Source organism: Haplochromis burtoni, unplaced genomic scaffold (genome assembly GCF_018398535.1).
Source record: "Haplochromis burtoni strain Fernald_Lab_line unplaced genomic scaffold, NCSU_Asbu1 Contig_611, whole genome shotgun sequence".
NCBI lineage: Eukaryota > Metazoa > Chordata > Actinopteri > Cichliformes > Cichlidae > Haplochromis > Haplochromis burtoni.
Genome location: NW_024582972.1, coordinates 83853 through 106767, shown reverse-complemented (window position 1 = coordinate 106767; position 22915 = coordinate 83853). Strand labels below are relative to the sequence as shown.

At 39.4% G+C, this 22915-nt stretch overlaps 1 protein-coding gene across 9 annotated transcripts in view; it reads right to left on the bottom strand.

The window, feature by feature from the left end:
- Positions 1-12436, bottom strand: part of cacna1da (calcium channel, voltage-dependent, L type, alpha 1D subunit, a) — a 61577-nt gene extending 49141 nt beyond the window's left edge. For 6 of the 9 annotated variants that reach the window (XM_014329711.2, XM_014329713.2, XM_005948669.3 and 3 more), the window contains exons 1-3: positions 12055-12435; positions 9680-10145; positions 7790-7895 (exon numbers count right to left, since the gene is read on the bottom strand). In XM_014329711.2, the coding sequence (XP_014185197.1) occupies positions 7790-7895; positions 9680-9999 (426 nt within the window). In that variant the 5' untranslated portion in view covers positions 10000-10145; positions 12055-12435. Of the gene's footprint in view, positions 1-7789; positions 7896-9679; positions 10146-12054 lie in introns of all 9 variants that reach the window. The other 3 variants (XM_042214794.1, XM_042214795.1, XM_005948670.3) reach the window with 2 other exon arrangements.
- Positions 12437-22915: the final 10479 nt, after the last annotated feature.

Sequence of the window (22915 nt, the reverse complement as noted above, 5' to 3'; positions counted from 1 at the left end):
ATGCACTACATGACCACAGCAACGTCTGGTGCAGACCTAACCTACTCTGGAGCAGGTTAGAGATGAACAGGCACAAAATCTCAGCCTACTAACTGATCAGTTATTCAGATTCTTAAGATGAAAAATAAAAGCTGAAAATGTTTTACCCGCATCTAAATATTAACTAAATGAAATAAGAATCGCAATTCATCAGATTCCCCTATGTCTTAATCATAGAGCTGTTATACTAAGAAGTCTGCCCACTTACACAGTCAGCATTTTTGCCAGTTTTCTGTCCCGACTTTAAATAGACTAGATTTTTTTATTATAGTCTTTTACAGTCTTACTGACCAAAGCACTTAAAGTGCTCACACATTTATACAGAGCTTTTAATACCTTTATTCTAACGCACTGATATTCTTCAACCTCATTGGTGTTAGACTGTATTATGTGTTTAATTGCTTCATATTGTTGTAATGTTGCAGTTTTACTTTTCTTCTAAAATGTTTGCCAACACCACCCCATTGGCTTCATACTGCAGCGCTCGGCAGGAGAGTCAAGACCGCTGAGGAGGAACACACAAACCACATCATCAAGACGAAGGCTAATAAGTTAGGAGTCAGGAACATAAGACTGGAATAAAAATATATCAAAAATAAATCAGGAATCTCCACAAAGATGATGACATAAACCAGGGTTAAACTTTTTTATTGCATTAAACTTCAAACCTCTAGATGTGTTGAAAATGGTCACAATTAGACTGAAAATATGTGCAGGTTCCTCTGACATAACATGTGCAGTGCACATTTAATTTGCTGTTTGCTCTGTTTTCATAAGTACCTGATTGTCTCTACTGTATACGTACCTGTAGGAATGTCTGAGTATGAGACAGCGAGCCCACAGATGGAAATCAGAGTATAAATATGCATGTTTGAGTCCATGTTTGAGTGTATGTCATATGTAGAACAACATAGGGTATACACACTCCGTCCAAATATAAATTCCACAGTTACCAGCTATCGGACAGTTTGAGAGCAGATATCTCTCGAATCTTAAAGAAACATTACAGTGTCATTACGGATCTGATTCTGCACTGAGTAGACATACACTCTCACTCTCCCGCTATCGCCCTCCCCCACGCCCTCTATATCTCTCTTTCCTTCCCCTGTCTGTATAGATCAGTCAGTGCCATCCAGCCAAGCCAGGGGGGTGAGGGCAGCCAATATTTAGTGCTTTTTCACCGCCTACTCCTGCAGGTTTTCACAGTAAATATCTGTGCTTGAGTGTGCAGTCTATATTGGGATGGCTGTTCAAGTGTTTATCAGATACATCTTTTAATAAGACAGTAATCAGATTACCGGTTAGTCATATGTTTAGTAAACTGGAATATTTGTAATATGGTATTCATATACTTTTCTCAGATATTGTAGCATTTTCAGTAATTCTTAACTACTGATTACAAATACAAGAATAACAAAAGCAGGAATGCAACAAATTGAAATCTGGCAACTCCTCTAAGAAATACCATAATGCACTGCGCATCTGCCCTGTGCTCTCTTTTGTATTTGTTCATGTGTTTGTATGTACAGCACATAAATGTGTCTTTTTGTGTAGCTTATGTGTGCGTATCTGAAGTACTGTGGGGGCGGGCAGGAGTTGCGTGTGAGATGTGGATGTCACTCAGCCAAGGAAAACACTACTGTACAGGTCATCTTACCCACACTGCTAAAATGAATGTCTCAACAAAGAAAAAAAGGAAACATAATAATATATACACATATTTGTTGCATAAGAGATAAGTGATAGCTTTTCCCTAAAGCTACATAGTCGACACACAGCTGAGCAGCGATGTAGCTGCTGAATAAAACTGTTGTCATTTCCTCATTTGAAAATGCTGCTGTTGTCAGAGATCAGGTAGTTTGTCTCGCCACAGTTACAGCTCAGTGGAGGGAAAAAAACAGGATTGAGTTTTTACACTACAGCAGTTATCTACAATACCACATGACCTGTACAGAGCAACAATGCTTCTGACAGGAAACAACACAAAACAACCTAGGAAAACATGGGAGATGCAAACTTGACAAAGAGGTACACAGATGCATATACAGTGTATACCCTGCCAGAACTATAGCACTCACTGAATGAGACCCAGGTCAAAGTAATCAACAACAGGTGGACACAATCAGGGGAGGTCAGACAGGAAGCAAAACTAACACATCAGAGGAAGGAAAACTATCTTTCAAAATAAAACAGAAAAAATGCCAAAAGACATGGCACATAAACTACTGACACATAACAAGTGAACACAGAGAAACCAAGACATGAACAAGGAAATAAGACAAAGGATAATGCAAATGGAAACCAGAACTAAGACTTACATTATACTATAGACAAGGCCCCAAAACAGGAATCCAACATTCACAAAAATCATCACCAAAATCTAAACTTCATATATGAGAACAACCAAATATAAAGAGTCCAAAACTGACAAACATACATGTAAAATTTTTCGACAAAATCCAGGGACGACAACATATTTTATATGAAAATGTTGTTTTAACTGAAATAAAACCACAAACACTCATTTTCAACAGAGAGGTCCTGAAGGTTTTCTTGGATCTCATGAATCTTATGAAGGGTTGGTATAAAGTTTGTCAGTGTAACATGCAAATACAAATTCAAATACATCACATTATATTTCTAATCATCATCTATCATCAACAGCAAATCAACAAGCGCTTAGGACAGCAAACAAAAAATGGCAACTTCTCTTTTTCCTCATGCAATCTTGATGAAAATATTTTTATAAGAAATGATTCCGCGTCTATAGAAAACAAAACAGAATTTCTTCCTAAAACAGTTTTCCCCTTTAAGAAGGCCTGTTTGATGCACAGCCTTTGCACATGCTCGGCTGTTGTACATTATCATGGCTGCACAGTCACACAGCATTTGCACAAAGCTAGCATAGCTCTGCCTCTCTCCATCTCTACCTCAATTACACACACACAAACACACACACAGACAAACACACTCTCGCACTTAGGCACATGTGCAAAACTACACATTCAAGATAACAAGCAGGGACAGAGCTAGTGTGAGCCACAAATGAGCAGCTACGTTAAGTGACTAAACACATACTTCTACAATCATCTCTATGGGAGTCCACGGTCCAGGCGTTACTGCTTGTGCCAGCCATTACACACACACACATACACACACAAAGAGAGAAACCCAACTGCTTCATTTACATTTACACTCTTCTATAACACAACATGCCACTAAAGCACTGACATGTGAACCTTGGCACCACTTCCTATACAATACTTGTCATCTGCTCCCTCAGCTCCCTCCAAAAGCTTAGGGATAGTGGGACCTTTTACACCTCCAAGCCCACGTTGGCACTTTTTGTGTTAAATTATAATTGTGAACAGCATATGGTCTATAAAGACACATGGTGACCATAACTTTTTTTTTTTTAAATTGGCCACTTCATTCTTCTGCTGAGACATACCATAAAGACCACTGCGTACATAAAGTGGAAATAGTGTATATTATTCATATTTAGTTGTTTTTATTATCATGCTTGATGATAATATGATTTTAGTTACCTTGTTTGTCTATCATTGGCTGTCTTTAAGAGTGCCTTTTTGCTGATAATAACAAAGGCAAGCTGTACACATCATAAACCACCAGTACTATTGAAGTGGAGTTTGAACCTAAGTGCAATAATTATGTTCAACACACTAATGAAAGTGTTGGTGTAAAATATTCAAAACATTATCTCTAAAATCTCCAGCCGTGTAAAAACATTTTTAAAAGTGAGACTGACAATAATCCAGACATGTTCAAATTATAATTAGTTGTGAAAACTTTGCTGTGCTGTGCCTCAGATTTGACAGGAAGCACTGAATGCCTCTCAGTGGTTTGTTGTCACTCTGAAAAACTTGATGATTGTGATCAGTCAGCAGGCATTTGGCTTTGGGTCACAAGTTTGGCACCTTGATAGTTGTTGGTACGTATTTACATCAGAACTGATGATGACGCTGATAGTTGCTCATTTTCTAATACACAATAGGCACATTTCATGCCTAGGACAGAGTCCCATGCATGTTAACTTCACATGTAATAGCCTCTCTTCTTTTAGTTCCTGTAAACATGTTGCTCATTGTGTGACATATCTATGTGATTTTAGTAGAGTTGGCATTGCACTGTGTTGTAACTGACTGAATGTAAGCTTAGGGGGATACATGGTGGTGGATTTGTGTGATTAGTTATTCTGTAGTATATTTGAAGCCATATATGGCATCAGTTTATACCATTACTATTATACCATATCAAACTTATACCATTTATTTGTATTTTAAAAATTGTGGCACAGTAAATTGTAACAGCATCCAAAGGGAAACTGGTCAGAATTGATCATTCTCTGCTGGCATCCAAATGACCTCGTTGTTGGTTGAAGACTGACTCTTTACATGTTAGTGTCCTTTTGTCCCCAGTAAAATAAATAGCTCTGCAGCTCCAGAGTTACGCAATTACAGGGATATGGGCACAGATACTACCTGATACCAGACGCAATTCACTGCATGTTGCCTGACAAAGGATAAGATGTATGAATCATATTCACCATGAAAAGGTCATTGTTTTGCTCAGCTACCTTCAGCAGGAGCTGCCTGTGGTGTTGAGACTCAGATAGATAAGTCAGAAATGACCTTAAAGCAAAGGCAGGAGGGTCACAGACTATTTGTCTGTCCCTTGGACAAGGTGGGTGTGGAGGAGACGCAGTCACGTGTAGGGTGGGTTACGTGTACATTTCTTATTACTGAAGTGAAATGACTAAACAAAGAAGAGCAGTCAGAGAGCAAACTAAGCAAGAGATTAATGAAAATATGACTATAAGGTCCTGACAAGGGTTTGTGGTCTCACGGTGCATGTGTGTATTTGTGTGCTGGCTACATCCTGTTACTCACTTGTGCCTCCTGGTGGTAGCTAGACCCCAATCTTATGCCCTCTGTTCCGCCTGAGGAGAAAATTGCTTTCTATTTATAATGAGCTGCTGCATTTAACCAAGCCTTACTAACAAGATGGGCAGACTCAGGCTATAAAGGCCTCTGTGACTTTGCAGCAATGTAATGTTCCAAGTCAAGCAGCTCTGCAGCACCTACATACTGTGCACACAGTGTAAAATGCACAGACTGAGTATTTTATCTTGTGATTTCAACAGAACATGCAGGGACTGTCCTGAATATAGTTTACACATCCACACATCTACACAGCAGCGTATTGCATGCTGGTTTTAGTGTCTCTGTGCTTTGTAAGTGAATTAAAACCTGCATGCTATCGCAGCTTTCGGATATCATTTGTTCCCTGCTTTACACATCAGCCTCTGAGCACAGCAACTCAGGTTTCATATCAGTCCACCTGTGAGGCTGCAGAGCAGAGTAGTGTGAAATGGCAATCTTCACTCCAGCCTTACCTGCTGGCTGCTACAACAAAACCAGCTCAGCGTTTTTCTCTCTAGTGCTCCTCCTGTGACTACAGCGTGAGTTCTGTAGAACAACCAAGGCCAAGCTGGCACACCTGCCCTATAAAGATTTCTATTGTTCGAGCGATGCTGAAAAGGAAAAGATTGCATTATTTGCCCTCTAGTATTTGATTATATGCTGCCTCTGCAGAATTAAACCAAAAGCCTGTGCAAGCAAGAGGAAGCTGTGTGTAGCACTGGGCAATAATCAGTGTAACCGCTGTAAGCAAAAAAAAAAACCTATATAGTGTACTAAAAAAGCCTCTGTATGAATTCAATACAGAGTAGGTTAGAGTTATACGTCTAAAAAGTTAAAGCCCTAACTGTAAAAATTACTGAAAGCACACCAATACATGATAAATCTATTCATATCTACTCATCAGCCCATCATCTCATCTCTGCTTAATGGCCTTGTTCATGAAGCATGAGAGCCACATAAATGTACTATTCAGTCCTGGATCCTGACAGGCACTGAGGTTTTTCGTTAATTCTTAATGGGTGCATTCATAAATCCAATTTGACACTCCTATGTAAACCACTAGAAGACGGTAAGCAAGTTCAGACAACAAACATAAAGAAGTAAGACACATACAATAACTGCTATGTGGCAAATAGTATCCCTCCTAATAAGTGAAGGTATTTGGTAACCATTTAACTCAACATTTAAAAGGTTCCCAGACTTTGCTGCCAAACTAATTCATATCTGAACAGACATATATGTAAATTCAGACACTTTGAACTGATTAAAATGCCACCATGATGCTCACAGTGCATTAAGGTGCATTTGTAAAAAGATCTAAGCTATAGACACTATACAAAGTTACTGGTACAAAATAAGCAAGCAGCCACACAGTCCATTAACAGTTTGAAGCTAGACACATATTAGTAAGTGGCATCTGTCCCTGAAAGCTGTTTGGTTCAACAGCCATCTAATGCACAATGAAGCTCTCATTCATTTGCATGTAGTTTATCTCAATGCTCAAATAAAACTCAAATGTATGGTCTGTCATTAAAGCATTTTCCTACTACAGATATTCTATGATATAAAGGCAGACAAACACACACAAATTAAATCACAAAAAGCCTTTTGTATCATTATTCACAATGCAAAAGAATGACAATAGTTTTCAAATAAAATATGTTTTCATATTCAGAGAAGAGGAACTAAGTATTACTTATTTCTAGACTCTTTTTCTGTATTTTCTTTTACAACAGTTTCTTCTAGTTGTCACCATTACGATTCTAATAGACCACTTTTGGATTTCACTCCAAGCTGAACTTGACAGCATATGGTAGATAATACTGTATCAGGCACTGTAACGTCCCAGATGGCCCACTTTTCTCTGATGTAGCAGTGCTGTGTAAACAAACACCCCGAGGTCACCCTCCAGGAGGTCAAACTGGGACGCAGCACACCTTTCTAAAGTAGACCAACTCACTTTTAACCAGAGCTGTAGCTTATCTTTCACAGCACGTTCAGCAACATAACAGTCAGAGGAGTCATTTAGAGCAAGCCAATAACCTTTCACTCACATGTTTCTGCTCATAAATAGAGCTTTCAAATCCTTTCATGTCTTCATACTCACTCGACACGCCACTCAAAACACGCTAAACACTATCAAACTCTGTTCATGCGAGCATCGCAGATTCTATGCATCTGTTTGGCCTTTGAAGAATCCACTTATCCTCAGCTGTGGAACAATGCTTACAACAACTACGCCCCCCATAATTCATCATACAGACATAAATGCACAAGGTGCAAAGAGTGGTGCAATGACGATAAAATTCTAAAAATAGAACGCTGAATAAAACCTGAAAACGATGACATGATAAAGCACCGTGAGAATGGGTGTCTAAGTATTTCTCTCCTAAGCACGGCAGATGCTAAATAATAAAGCTACTGTATACACAGAAAACACTGTCTCTATGCAGTGTCCTGCTGTTACTGCAAAACCTCTGGTATCTTCATCTCAGAAGAATGATATTATCAATCTATATACTTAAAGAGGATTATAAAGCAACAACACGTTTGATAATGTGTCGTGAAACAGCTTAATGATAATATAATCTGATGAAAGCCAACCAGACAAGAAGAGTACAGCATACACTGCACTCGACAATCTTCCTTCAGTTTCATCACAAATACAGCAAAAATCATATTTTTTATATTCCTTACTAATTATCCAATCATTAAGAAGACAGTAAGAAGTTGACATTATTAGTTGATATTGTTACTATGTGGAGCAATGTGTATGTAGCAGACACCAATAGATACAAACTACTCACCAGGTCATGGTTAGTGGAGTTGGAATCGTCTTCAGGGAAAGGGATATAAACAGCTAAGGCCATACAGTTGGCAAAAATAGCAATTAATATAAAGATATCAAATGGCCTGAGAGAGGAAGTTAAGGAAAATGATGACAGAGAGATGAAGCAATAAATTATATGGATAAAAACTGCACATTTGAACTTCTGTATTTTTTTGAAATCGTGTATCTAACAAAATACTTACTGAAATACTTCACTTATACAGTAGAATACAGAGCTTTGTTTCATGAATCTTAGCTCTCATTTATTTTTATTTGTTTTTATGTATTTGTCATTTAATGTTTTGATTTGGTTTTTATAATAATGCAAATTTTACCCCTTTTTCAAGTTTATATAATTTGCACTGATAACGCCACACATGCGTACACATGCATATAACGTGACTGAAAAAGGCAAAAAAGTTGAAAAAACTGGTAAAAATATCTATGATGGAAAATAATGGAAAAGAAAGAAAAACGCTTGCATCTAAAAAACAACTGCAATCCCAACAGAGGGTTTATGACAAGCTACACTGATCTAATGAAATGCTGAACCGTGCCAGATTTTTATGACTAAAATTTTTAAAACAGTGGGAAAAGCATTCACCTCCATTATGTCCTCCATTACAGTAAGCACTGACATATTTTACTCTAGCTTTCCATTTTCATTTTCAAATCCTGAAAGGTTAAATTTAAGCTTCTTGTCATTCAAAAATGTAATAAAAAAGGAAAAACGACCCTATTCCAACAACATTTGAGAAAGAAATGCCACTTGTGCCGTGCTGTTGCACGTAGTCCATGCAGAGCAATTTGGGACACCTGATATGGCTACAGCTGCATTTCCTAAAGTGTACTGGTAGTCAATCCCCAGAGACTTTTTTTTCAACAAACATGAAAAGAGGGCTTATGAATATATCTCTGTGATTCATGTTGAGCAATCTACTTTATAACATCTGACGGCTTTTGTGATAGAAGCATCTGTTCCAGCAAAAACACCACCACAGCTGTGCTGTGCCAGGGTTCAGTTGCTTCGTCTATAAAGCTCACCCGTAATGACATGGTAATGTTCACTCTGTCTTTATTGGAGAGACATGCTTCAAATAGCACATAAGCTACATTGCGCCTACCTAAAATACATATATATATATATTTATCAGCATTTAAGATAATATAGAAACTTCTTTTCCTGTGACTTTAAGTGTATTCGCTTTCCATCAGAATCAATAAACTAGAAAAACTGAATTCAAAGCTTTACTAAACACAAAAATGCTCCAAAATAAGCAGACAATATGTAAACCATGAGAAATTTAATCTGTTTACCATTTAGTTAACCTAAGTCTACATTTAGTGGCAGTCATCAATAATCATTACTTAATTATCGTAGCTAAGATCCAAGAGTTGTAGACACCAAAAATGATCAGCTTTCATTGATCAGGAAAAAGATCAGCAGAAATTTGTTCCCCTATCAAGGGTCATAAAAAATTTAAAGCTGCCTGTCGCAGTTTCTCACACATACAAACATATTTTCAAACATTTTTGTGTTTCTGTGCTACAGTGACCCAAAATCCTGCACTATCCTGTTCATATGAAGAGAAACAAAGACTTTGCTACTTTGCAGCCATACTGCTTCTCTCTGAGATGTTATTTTACAATTTCAATGGTCATCAAATTATTTAGAGTTCTGAATGATACATCCAATTATTAATGGCTATTAGATAACTCGATGTAATACGTAATTACATGTGTTACATAAAGCTCTAAACACCAAAATTTCACAGTTTCCTCCTTTGCCCATATCTACTCTTTTATCAGCCTTTATCTTTTGTCCAATCTAAACACAAGCATGCACATGCACCATTTTAAAGGATACTTCCACTCCACCAGGCTGATGCAGGCCCTGCGTATAGGGTTGTTGAGGTTGAGACAGAACAGAGCCCTCGGTGGCCTACTGTTGGCGTTACTGCCCTGTTTCTTGCTTTTGGCATACTGCTGCCGCTTCTTCTGTGCCAACGCACCTACCGGGATGGTAGAGGATGTTGGGGCAGGTGGAGCGGGGGGAGCAGGTGGTGCCGTGGGAGCCGGTGCTGGGGCTGAGGCCGGGGCTGGACCCGGAGCAGGGGCGGTCGTTGAGGTGGGAGGGGCTTCTGGGGCGGTAGGGGCTGGGTCTGGGGCAGGCCCGTTGGCGCTCATGGTGCGGGCGTGGCTCTGTGAGGAGCATCCAGCAGCATGGATCTGCCAGGGTAGACCGGGAGACTGTAGGAGGGCAGAGTAGTCTGACCAATGAGGTGGCAAGTCACCAGGGCGTCCGACTCTGATGCTGCTGGCATAATTTGCCTCTGAAAAAAATGTGAGAAAGACAGTTTGTTTTTTGTAACAACACAAAGCTCATTACACTGAACCTACCTCAATTGCTGCAAAGGCATCCAGTATGAACAAGTAAAGATTTTAAGGTTCTTTTTCTGGATACAAAACTGTGAATGGCTTTTACTTCCTCATATCCATGTTCGCCCTGGGACCTGGAGTCCTGACAGTCTGTTCAACATACATTCAAAGCTCCATTACATTGGACCCTAGATGCTTGAATACACCCCGGACAAAGTGAATGATTTATTTCTGAATGTTGTGAATTATTTTTTTTGTTGCTATTGTTTTAAAACATTATTGATCGATAGCATTTCCATTAATTCTACTATTTTTATGTTGTTCTCGTCTTCATTTCTCTAATTTTCCCTGCTGTGTAAATAAAGCTGGCTTTGCCATGCCTTAACTTTGTTTATATTCAGTACTGACAGTTAGGAATAACCTCTAATCTTTCCGACTAATAATAGTGCTAAATCAGCATACAGTTCTTTCCCTGTCATCTGCTGTGTACTAAACATATATACAACACAGGAGGTGCTCCCAATGGAATTGCAAACAATTGGAGTTTAATGATGTAAAAAAAAAAAAAAGAGCATTAACCATATCGATACATGCCTATAATTAATGTTTGCAACATTATAAGGTCTTATAATTTATATAGGAATGGTAATTAATCTAACAGAGATACCAAAGCACATTCTCAGTGAAACTCTAACCCATTTTTTATTTTCCTCTCTGATAAGCAATCCTGGTTCCACAGTCCTGTGAGTAACTCAAACAGAGAATTTACCTGATCACCTTCAACAAATATAGCAGGCTTTGATTGGCTTTGATGTAACGATCAAAGTCTGGGATTAGTAAATTGCCCCAAATTGTCTAAAAATAACCATATTTCACAAGGGGGAAAAAAATAAAAGTAACATGCCACAATTCAGAGCTGCCACTCTCAGGCATCACTTGGTCACATCAGCTGTGTAAGTCCTTGAACTGCGAGCAGGCCCGCAGAGGAAGAAACACAAAAAGGTCACACTGCAGTGATTCTCCAAGAAGAACTAATCTTCTTATTGCACACACACACACACACACAAAATGTGATATGTGTATTATTGTAATGCATGGCTCTACACCTCGCTGCAGCGAGACTGGCTGCTTTACATCTCTTTTTGCACTACGCTCCTGCCTTCATGTAGCCAAGGCTAGTGTGCAAGCTCAAAATGAGAACAATGCGTATTAAATGCATAATTTTTCTAGATATTAATTTCACTGCTGCATCGACGTCGTCGACCGTGCGACCGTGATGGAAACAGATACTGACATTTCCATGAGCAATTCGTGACAAAATAACCATCATCGAGCGTCCTCGTGTTTCTCCTTGGACACCACCAAGGTAAGACATGGTCACCCCCCCAAAAAAAAACAAACAAAAAAAAAACACAGCGATGTGAAATGACAGGCTGGACTCCGGGCGCTCATAGTGAAAATTGAGCAGCGCACAGCCGTCAGATGGTCCCCGCTGCCCATCAGAAACAGCTGGCAACGTTATTACAACAAACCTCAATCAGCGGTGCTCTCACACTCGGGGCTAATACAGTGGACGGTCCACATGACCAGAAAAGGTATCAGCCTGGTATCAGCCCTGGAGAGCTCTATTCATGTCAATTTACCAGTGGCCGCTATTGTTTATGACAAGGCGACAGATCTGTGAATCTACAGAACAGGACAGCATCGAGAGGAAAGTGGCCTTTAATATCTGCTGTCCTCTGACAATAATAAAATATACATTTTTTTAAAAAAAACATCATTGCCTGCATGCAGGAAAACGCGGCTATGCTAAGAGGCTAACTTCAGTTTGTGGAGCAGAACCCGCACCACGCTGTGAGCTACCTTTTCTGAAGACTTTATAATTCAGTCGCGGTCCTCTCCGATGGATAGCCGAGTCCGGAGCTTCGGAGGGCGAAAAACGCAGGTCCCGTCTCTAACGGCGCTCTAAAATTCATCAGCTCCGGGAGTGGGAGAGACACGGAGAGGCTGTGCATTAATTAGGCTCTTCCATGGTGATTGTGGAGAGCTGGAGACAGGAGAGTGCGCACCAGACAACAGAGCATCCTCGTCTGCTGCCTGCTTATCGTCACGGAGCCAGTCAACAGTGAAACCAGTGTCCAGCTGAGAGCTAGCTCTCCTCCTGCCTCCGACTCATGGTTCTGCACACTTCAGATCGTTGCTGGGTCAAGCGGGCTATCCAGTGACAGCGCCTCTTTAATAAATAATAAATAAATAACAAAGCGACACCTTTCAGTTTTCCTTCCGGATATTGTTGCAGAACATAAACTTATCTTTAAACTAATTACAACCTGTTAACTCCCTCGGAAGGCTGTCTTATGAGAATGTACCACCAAATATGTCTGAAATCCATTTGAAACCCCGAAAATTAAAATGAATAAATAAATAGCAGGACATCAGTCATAAACTGGGTCAGTCATATAATTTACTCGATTAGAACTTGCTGGTGCTCAATAAACTCCCACCCCATGTATGTATACTCCCCTTTCAAGAGTTGAGATCCAATTGAAAAATGACTTGACTTCCGAATATTTAAGCGCTACGCTCATATATATATATATATATATATATAAAAAAAGCATATTAAACCTGAAACTTTAAAATGCCGTCCCTAAAATATATTATAATCAAATCGGAAAGTCAGCTTTGTATAGACAAGATTCTGCAGTGAAAAGCAGTGCATGGGCTCAGGAAATTTGAAAACCACTGCCAGAAACATAGCTTACTGTTCCATCAACAATGGAAGTTTAAACTCTACCATGCTAAAAAAAAAAAAAAAAAAAGTGGCAAATATAAAAAACATTCATAAATTCTACCACCTTTACATTTAAGATGGACTGAGGCGATGCGGGAAAACTTTCCTCTGAGCTGACAAACCAAAAATGTGAAATTCCTTTTTGAAAACAAGTCTCACTGGAGTTTCTATAAGCCAGTATTTAAGCAGATACATGGCTGTGTTAGTGTACATGGCAGAGAAAACTTGCACATGCTTAATGACTCTATCAATGCTGAACTACTTATACAAGTTTATGCTGCCATTTTTAGCAGGAAAGGTCTTGCCTATATCAGCAAAGCAATGCTGAACTAGATTCTGCACATACAGTATTCAAAAGTATTCGGCCGCCCATGAACTTTCCCACATTTTGTCACATTACAGCCACAAACATGAATCAATTTTATTGCAATTCCACGTGAAAGACCAATACAAAGTGGTGTACACGTGAGAAGTGAAACGAAAATCATGCATGATTCTTAACATTTTTTACAAATAAATAACTGCAAAGGGGGGTATGCATAATTATTCAGCCCCCTGAGTCAATAGTTTGTAGAACCCCCTTTTGCTGCAATTACAGCTGCCAGTCTTTTAGGGTTTGTCTCTACCAGCTTTGCACATCTACAGACTGAAATCCTTGCCCATTCTTCTTTGCAAAACAGCTCCAGCTCAGTCAGATTAGATGGACAGCGTTTGTGAACAGCAGTTTTCAGATCTTGCCACAGATCTCGATTGGATTTAGATCTGGACTTTGACTGGGCCATTCTAACACATGGATACGTTTTGTTTCAAACCCTTCCATTGTTGCCTGGCTTTATGTTTAGGGTCATTGTCCTGCTGGAAGGTGAGCCTCCGCCCCAGTCTCAAGTCTTTTGCAGACTCCAAGAGGTTTTCTTCCAAGATTGCCCTGTATTTGGCTCCATCCATCTTCCCATCAACTCTGACCAGCTTCCCTGTCCCTGCTGAAGAGAAGCACCCCCAGAGCCTGATGCTGCCACCACCATATTTGACAGTGGGGATGGTGTGTTCAGAGTGATGTGCAGTGTTAGTTTGCCACCACACATAGCGTTTTGCATTTTGGCCAAAAAGTTCCATTTTGGTCTCATCTGACCAGAGCAGCTTCTTCCACATGTTTGCTGCGTCCCCCACATGGCTTGTGGCAAACTGCAAACAGGACTTCTTATGGTTCTCTGTTAACAATGGCTTTCTTCTTGCCACTCTTCCATAAAGGCCAACTTTGTGCAGTGCACAACTAATAGTTGTCCTATGGACAGATTCCCCCACCTGAGCTGTAGATCTCTGCAGCTCGTCCAGAGTCACCATGGGCCTCTTGGCTACATTTGTGATCAGTGCTCTCCTTGTTCGGCCTGTGAGTTTAGGTGGACGGCCTTGTCTTGGTAGGTTTACAGTTGTGCCATACTCCTTCCATTTCTGAATGATCGCTTGAACAGTGCTCCGTGGGATTCAAGGCTTGGGAAATCTTTTTGTTACCTAAGCCTGCTTTAAATTTCTCAATAACTTTATCCCTGACCTGTCTGGCATGTTCTTTGGACTTCATGGTGTCGTTGCTCCCAATATTCTCTTAGACAACCTCTGAGGCCGTCACAGAGCAGCTGTATTTGTACTGACATTAGATTACACACAGGTGCACTCTATTTAGTCATTAGCGCTCATCAGGCAATGTCTATGGGCAACTGACTGCACTCAGACCAAAGGGGGCTGAATAATTACGCACACCCCACTTTGCAGTTATTTATTTGTAGAAATGTTTGGAATCATGTATGATTTTCGTTCCACTTCTCACGTGTGCACCACTTTGTATTGGTCTTTCACGTGGAAGTGCAATAAAATTGATTCATGTTTGTGGCTGTAATGTGACAAAATGTGGGAAAGTTCAAGGGGCCGAATACTTTTGCAAGCCACTGTATTAGAACAGTGTGATTCCATACATAGGTTGAGAGTGAAATCTCTAGTCCATCAGTTCATTAAGATATGACAAAAGAGGGTCTGAAATGATAAGAAGCAAAAATCCTATATTAATCAAGAACAGCAAAACATTTTGCTTTTAAAACTAAAGCAGCTGTTCCAACAGCTCACCGTGTGAAAGAACAGCTAATGCAACACAACATCCCCCCTTTTTTGGGAAACAAGTTGCTGGCATCAGATTTTGGGTGTTTTAATTATGTGTGTGTGTTTCAGAATAAAAAATTAAACATATATATAAAAATAACAGTTACTGGTGACTGAAGCTGATGCTTATCACATCTTATTAAAAGAAGAAGTGAAGTAAAACAGTGGAAAACAACTTTTTTGTATAATGTTGCAATAATTCATTTTTTCCATCATCACTTAAATTATAATAACTATTCATTATCATTGATAAAATCTGTGATCCCTTCATCTCCCAAAACCAAAAGGTTTGCATTTATCACTTCACAGATGTGATGAATGTGATATAGCTCACACGGAATAGCTTTATAACAAATGTACCTTAGTTGCATATATAAATACATACTGCACTGTTAACGTGCTGCTATATAATATCTCAAAGGGAATGTTTACTCTGGCAACCATAGGGGGTTTGTTATGGAGGGTGCCAATTAAATTTAATGAACTGCATCTACTTATATAAGGTAATCATTCAAAGTGATGCTCACTATTTGAGATTTAAAAATATTTTCTGTGTATACCATCTATACAAATATAAATTATTGCTGTTATTTGTTTTCACAGACCTCCTGTCAGTGAGTGTGATGCCTTTTCACTGACAGTATGTTGCATGTTTTCATGATGAGAAAGTAAGTCAACACCACCTAGCCTGATCTAGTTGTAACACCTACCTCTCTCCCATTACAGCTGTTGAGCAAATAACCGAATGTTCCAGATGTATGCAAACATACAAAACACTTTCCTTTCAGCCATGTGTGCTATGTAACAAGGGGATGAGTCATACCTTATTTTGCTTTGCTACAGATTTTTTTCTCTGAGTGAGATTAAAAATCGTTATCAGAAACATTTGAGCAAATGCTTTACTTAAAAATATTGTTACTGACATTAGCGAGATTATTTCCATTATGCATTATGAGTCCAATTCACTACCTTCTGTTGTTTTGTAAAAAAAGATATATACCTCCTATACAGGTGTACTATCATCATTAAAATCGTTAAGTAAAGACTGCATCTGGCATACACAACAGTATCACAAAACACTTGTATCTGTTATACATAGAAGACCATTTAACAACTTTTGTCTTCATTTTAATTTCTGAGACTATATACAGGTTCCTTTGCAGTAGCTATGAATAAGTCAAATGAGACATGGTAGTGGTAATGTAATATAAAAGTGTAGGTATCTCAGTTCAACCACATTCACTGTTCACCAAATTTTCTTCAGCAACATCCCACAGACAACATGAAAATGGAGTCTGAAATAATTCCTACATTCCCTTGTTGTTATTTGCACAAACAGCTCGGTATGGTATTACAAAGTCCTACCTGCTAACAGCTGAGGGAGGCCTCCGTCTCACCTACATCTTCCAGTGGACAACAAAGAGCAGAAAAAGCCCCTCTTCGTCCTCGCTGGAGTAGTCAGTGAGTTAGTTGGTGAGGGGTAAAATACACCTGGGTGAGGAGGCAGGGACGGGGTACTGTATCAGCTTACCTGTCTGCTAAGGATAATGGTTCCTTCTAGAATCATCTTGAATTATTTACATATAGAAGAGTAGTGTGTGTGTGTGTGTGTGTGTGTGTGTGTGTGTGTGTGTGTGTGTGTGTGTGTGTGTGTGTGTGTCTTGGTAATTAAATCCAAAACTGTTCTGAGGACAAATGTTTGTTTAAAAGTCACTTTATTCATCATACATTGTTGATAATGTAATCATAATATGGACAAATATGTGACACATTAAAGGACAAAGGGGATGATACAGTTGGTTTACTCCAATTTATAGACAAAAAGATCATTAACTGGTATTTAGACATGTGAAAATTTGGAAAATATAATAATACTATGCTTTTTTTCTTCTTACTGTGAGTTAGATAATAATATTTATACCTTTCTCTTATCTATACTTTAAAAAAGAAGTTGGAAAGAACAGCTTACCTTAGCATAAAAAACAGAGACTGGCAGGGGAATTGCTTGGATAGAAGCCAACCTCTATTTGAAATGCTGACTAATCAACATTATATCTTGTTTGTTTATTACATAAATGTATCATTGTGAAGTATAGTGAAAAGACTTCAAGGAATCGCTGCATCCAGCCAAGAAATAGCAATCTGTAAAACAATGTGTCATATTTATATTCTGCTTTTTTGTACTGATTAAAAAAGTGGGGTTGTATTTGTTTCTCACGAGTTAAGTTTTTCATTTGTGAGAAATTAGTCTGTGTGCAAAGCTCACACAGACTAACTGTCACGGTCGTGGGTCGGTGACCCAGTGTTTTGAGTTTCTTGTGTCTCTGAGTTTTTGTGTTACGATCTTAGTTCTCTTTGTTGCCCCAGTTTATTCTTTAGTCTAGTGTCTTAGTTTGGCTTTCTTGTATTCTCTTTAGTTTTCTGAGTATTTAGTAGCTGCCCTCTGTGTCTCCTTGTTATTGTTCTCTGTGTTTCTTAGTTGCTCTGTCTCCCCTAGTCAAGTCTGCGTCTATGTTACATTTCCTGTTTTACTTTGAAGGTCTGTGTCCTACGTGAATGTATTGAGTTTCGCTTCCCTTGGGTCTCCTTATGTCCGATTTCTCCCAGCTCTGTCAGTCCCCTCGTTATTTCCCAGTGTATTTAAGCCCTGTGTTTCTCTGTGTCAGTGTCGTGATCTCCCTCAAGCTGTGTGTGTTTTGTTAAATTCTTCCCAGTTTAGGTTTTGTGGAGTTTTGTGTTCAGCAATAAAAGCTGCCATTTTGAGTTCAGTCCTGTTTCCAGTGAGTTTGCGTTTGGGTCCAATTCCTGCCTGCATACAGCCGAATCATGACACTAACTGCTTCCCATGTTTTAACAAAAATAACAATCAGTGGTTGACAACATTGTATGTTAACAGCTGGCAGTGGGGGCTTTACTTGACTTTATTTGTGTAATGATTTAGTACTAACCAAACTCTACCCATACAAAGCATTCTTCTTCTTTTTCGCCTCATGTCCAGAACCTGGCTTCGCTGCAGAGACGACCGTATGGTAGTGAAGATAGTGGAAATAATAGTTAAATGTTGTAGGGTTCACTCACCTGGAAAAGCACTGAGCATGTAACAGCACGTCCATGTCTTTAGTGAGACTGTGTTCAAATTTGTCTCCTTCAAAATCACTGAAAATGGAATAAAAACACAGACGGAGGTTGCAGTGGCCCCCATGGACCACAGTTGCTATTTGGCTCAATCTGCCCCCCCCCCCCCCCCCCCCCCCCCCTTAATTTCATCTGCTCCTCTGCACCACCAAACTTTCCCAACCAAAATGAACTTTTAAAAAATTTTACGCCTTTAATACTTTCCATGCGTCACGCGAGAAAATTAGTTTAACTTCAACCATTTTTTTTATTACACTGCCAGACAAAGGGACAGTGACGTTTTAATCTCCCTGTCGATATTTTTTCAACAGGTCCCTGCTGAGATGTTTTGTCTTTAGTGTTTCATCCACGTACAGGAAAAGCAGCAAAATAAAATTACCTGCAGAACATGCCTCATGTTCTCATTGTTGCTGAACTGAATATGTAGTGTATGGGCGATCTCTGAAGGTAGTTTTTCAATTGCAATTCATGGTGTAAAAGCTCTTATTTTTCTATTTAACTTTTAATGCACTTAGCTTTTACTCGATGTCTTTTATGTCTCGCATTGAATTAGTTAAATTTGTTATACCATATATACCTTAAGGTGGCCTTTGCTAGTGCTCATAAGCTGCCTCATTGGTATTTTCTTTCTGTTCCAGTTTAATCCTGGCCGCAGTAAAAATTCCCAGTAAAAGAAAATTTGGGAATTTTGGAAATATTTTAAATTTCACCACATACATCTGAAAACCTGGCGATTGCTACAGCACGTTCATTTGCACTGATGCAACAATCAGTGCTTTTGTGATGTTTATGAGCGCTGTGTGTACATTTGTGTGTAAGAGAGGGAGTGTGTTGGTGGAGCTGCTTGAAGGAGAGCAGTAGTGATGGAGCCTGAAAGCCCTGCAGCGCAGCTGTTCTCCCAGTGCATCGTCAAATTCGCTGCTGAGCCCACAACACACGCTCAGCCTTAACCCCTGCTCACACACTCTCCTCTATGAATCTTCGTCCCTCTTTGTTCTTTTTTCTTCATCCACTTTGTCTGCTTAGCTAAAGCTCTTCACTCAAACCTTTATATTTCTTTAAATTGCTCACTGAATACTATTTGCTTCAGCTGTCTCAATAAACTATAGCACCAATGTGATATGGATATACTTTGACATCTCTTTGATTTACACCTTTTTTTTTTAGCATATATAATCTCAGCCCAACCCAGACCTGCACTCACAGGGTGGTCACCAAATCCTGTCCTGGGCATTTGAATGACTGAGTGCTCTGTTGATAATTCAATCACAAATGCCATGCTTTTGTATCATGCACTGTCAATGGGTGGGACCTTTGAGTGACAGGCAGCATTCTGATAGAAGGGCAAGCACCATGTCATCATGGTGACTGCAGAATGTTTTAAGGAAATGGAGTGATAAGAGCAGAGTGGAAAAGGCTCAAGCCTGAAGGAACGACTGGTATTAAAGAGAAGCACCAACATTTTGTGTGCGCAATATGTGTACATATATATATATATGAATGTGAGAATAATTTGTGTGCAAGTGTACTCATGTTCATATATCAGCATGCCTGAGTACATATGCACATTATGTTGGGCTGTATACGTGTGTACATCTGTATCTTCTGTCTATGCCATTAAGCATTCAAAGCCAACGATGATGAATCTCTTTTTTTGCTTTGTGCTGGTGCAACCACACACATGTTGTGTGTTATTTAAAGGCATTGTTTCAAATGTGGTGGCTTTGCTCCTCTTTTTCTGCCAGAGAGATTAAAAATAGAAACATTTATGATCTCTGAATGTACTTTCCCTCCAGGAAGAGTGCAACTGTGGGTGTCAGACATTGGCTGAACATCACCACGTGGTGTTGTCTTCCCATGCCACCATTGGCTGGCACCTGTGGGGCCCTGTGAAGCAAAGCTTTTCTGACAGGACCCAGGAGCCCAGAGGAGTTGCTGGAAACTGAGAGAAGGACAACGTCGGTGGAACCAGGATAGCAGTAGGAGGCTCAACTGATGGCATCAGCTTGGCTATGAATGCACAGGTGCTGAGACCTGACTCCGAAGCTTTAGAAGAGCGAAGGAATCCATAGAGATCATCTGATGACTGTAAAGATCAAGTGAAAACTGAAACAGGGACAGTCGAGGGGCTGATCAATTGTAGTAGTTACACTCTCAGCTCACACTTCAGTTTGTTTGGATCCTGTTGGAGTTACTAAATACTTGTTTGGTTTCTCTGTGAAGTGACCAAATAATTCATCTTTGAATAAATATGTTATTCTTCTAATGATTCCCCCACCATAACACCCCTGGCTGTTATAGTATAACAATAGTATGGAGGAACATTTTTTTTGGTTACATTCATACAACATTTATGGGGAGACAGTGTCCTCTGGTGTCTAATGTTTAGAATACTCTTGGCTGTGACGAAAGGACTTTCAAAATGGAGTACTGGAAAATAATGACTGTTCATATAGCATTTGCCACACTATGCCTTGCTGATGCCTACACACACATACACACACATTTTCAACTAAGAAAATTAAATAAAATTGCTCAAGATATTGTGTTAATTATAAACTTAGTTTCTGATATCTGCATATTGCATACTGTACACACGAAAACATTCAGAAATAAAGATGGACAGTCTTTCCATATTTCTATCCTTTTTGTAATACTGCATGATCCAATATACAAACGGGTTCAAAGTGAAACTCAGTTAATGAGTAATGAAGTCTGATTGGCAGTTTAATACAAAATCCTGTCGAGTGATTTCAGCTTTTATGAGCTGCTGTCCGGTGGTTCTTTCAGCTGATGCCACAGAGACCGTTAAATGACCACATGATCCCGCCTGCATGCGTCATTTTCCCGTCTCATCCCTGTGGTGCGTTCACGGTTCAGACGTGACGTTAGCCAGCGCTGCAGAGATGGGGTGAGCGTAATCCAAGTAACTTTAGAAATTACTGTATTGGCAGTTACACTGTTTCTCTTTCGAAGTTACTCATATGCATTGGGAGCCATCATTTCTAAATCTGAGCTGTTTTTACAGATCAGCATATGACAAACTGTTTCTGTGTAGTATGACCCGCACTTCCTGTGCTAGCTTAGGGTACAGTGATTACATTTCCAAGGAATTTTTAAGGTAAAGACTGCTCAGTAAGTGTCATTTGATCAAAACAGAAATTGAAAGCTTACATAGGCTGTTCATTTAGCATTTGTTTATTATATCTGCATGTGTAATGTGTTGCTGAAGTTTTCTGCTTGATACATATTCTAAAACATTTTACAAAAGCAAATTTATGATAATGATAAATGATAATACTGGGAGAGACATGGCTCTCAATTCTGAAATGACATTTATGAGAGAAAGATGGTGAAACTGTAGCTACCAGGAGAGATGCTTTTTAATCTTATTTCTGTGCAAAGCGAGCAAACATTTAGACAGTCTGTATCAGGGTCCATTTGACGTTTGAAATGAAAGTTAATTTAGAAAACGCTTCAAATTAATTATAATTTATTATAAGTGCCGACATATGTTTTGATATGGATGCTAAGTAAAATGATTTTCTTCTAGAAGGAGTCATCCTTTTGAATTTAAGCTTACCGTGCTGTTTAGTAATATCTAATAATAATAGTTATATTAAGTTCCAATCTTAATAGCAAATGTAATATGGGCTTATATGTTGTAAAATGTTGTTGGTCTACCCCCTGCACCCTGCCCCCTACACCTGAACTTCAGGTTCCCCCACCAAAATGTCACAGACAAAAGAGTGCACCGAGTATTGTCTCCAAGATGCTATTGGTTCATACATCAGATACAGCACGTACCCATGTAGAAATAGACCAGTGTGATATCAAAGATTTTCCTCTAGATGGCAGGACAACCCTCCCCATAATTACAGGTCTGTCAGATGCTGTTCGCAAAGACTGTAGATCAGGGGCGATTTTAGCCCATTTTTGGGGGTATGAATCAAAGAATCAAAGCACCCCCAAAGATTTCTTACTCTTTTTTATTTTATTTTTTTTTACAATATTTGCTGTTTGTGTGACACACTACTAAAAATATAAAAAAGTACTTGTACTACATTCAGTACTTGGTTGTAACATTTTAACAACAAAAGTATAGATACCCCCCCCCTCCCCCCCTCCCAAAATGGTTTGTTCCAGCTCGCCTCTCCCCTACTCTGGCTCCAGCGCCCTTTGGTGACTGAGACAGCGGAGCCTGGCTTAAAACAGGACATGTTAGCTGCATTTAACCTTCAGTTACTCTTTATATAGTTAGGTAGGAGTCAGACCATGTTTCTTTTTAGCTGAAAAACATTACACCAGGTAACCTGCAGTGTTGGAAACGTGTTTTCCAACAATGTTTGCTACCCTACAATCCGCCCTGCTCTGTAGTAAAATCAGCCTATCATGTTGCTCCCATCGAAATTTATACAGCCTATTTAAAATCTAAAACTTTAAATTGTCTGTAGCTTACTGTTGTTGATACTGTCCTGTTTGAAATGGAATGAGAGAAGTTGGTTATTTTGTCATATGTGCATGTGCCCATATTAAATCCAGGAACAACATTCAGGTAACATTGGGGTGGCTGTAGCTCAGGTGGCAGAGCAGGTCAGCCACTAATCAGAAGGTCGGTGGTTCGATCCCAGGCTGCCTCCTGGCTGC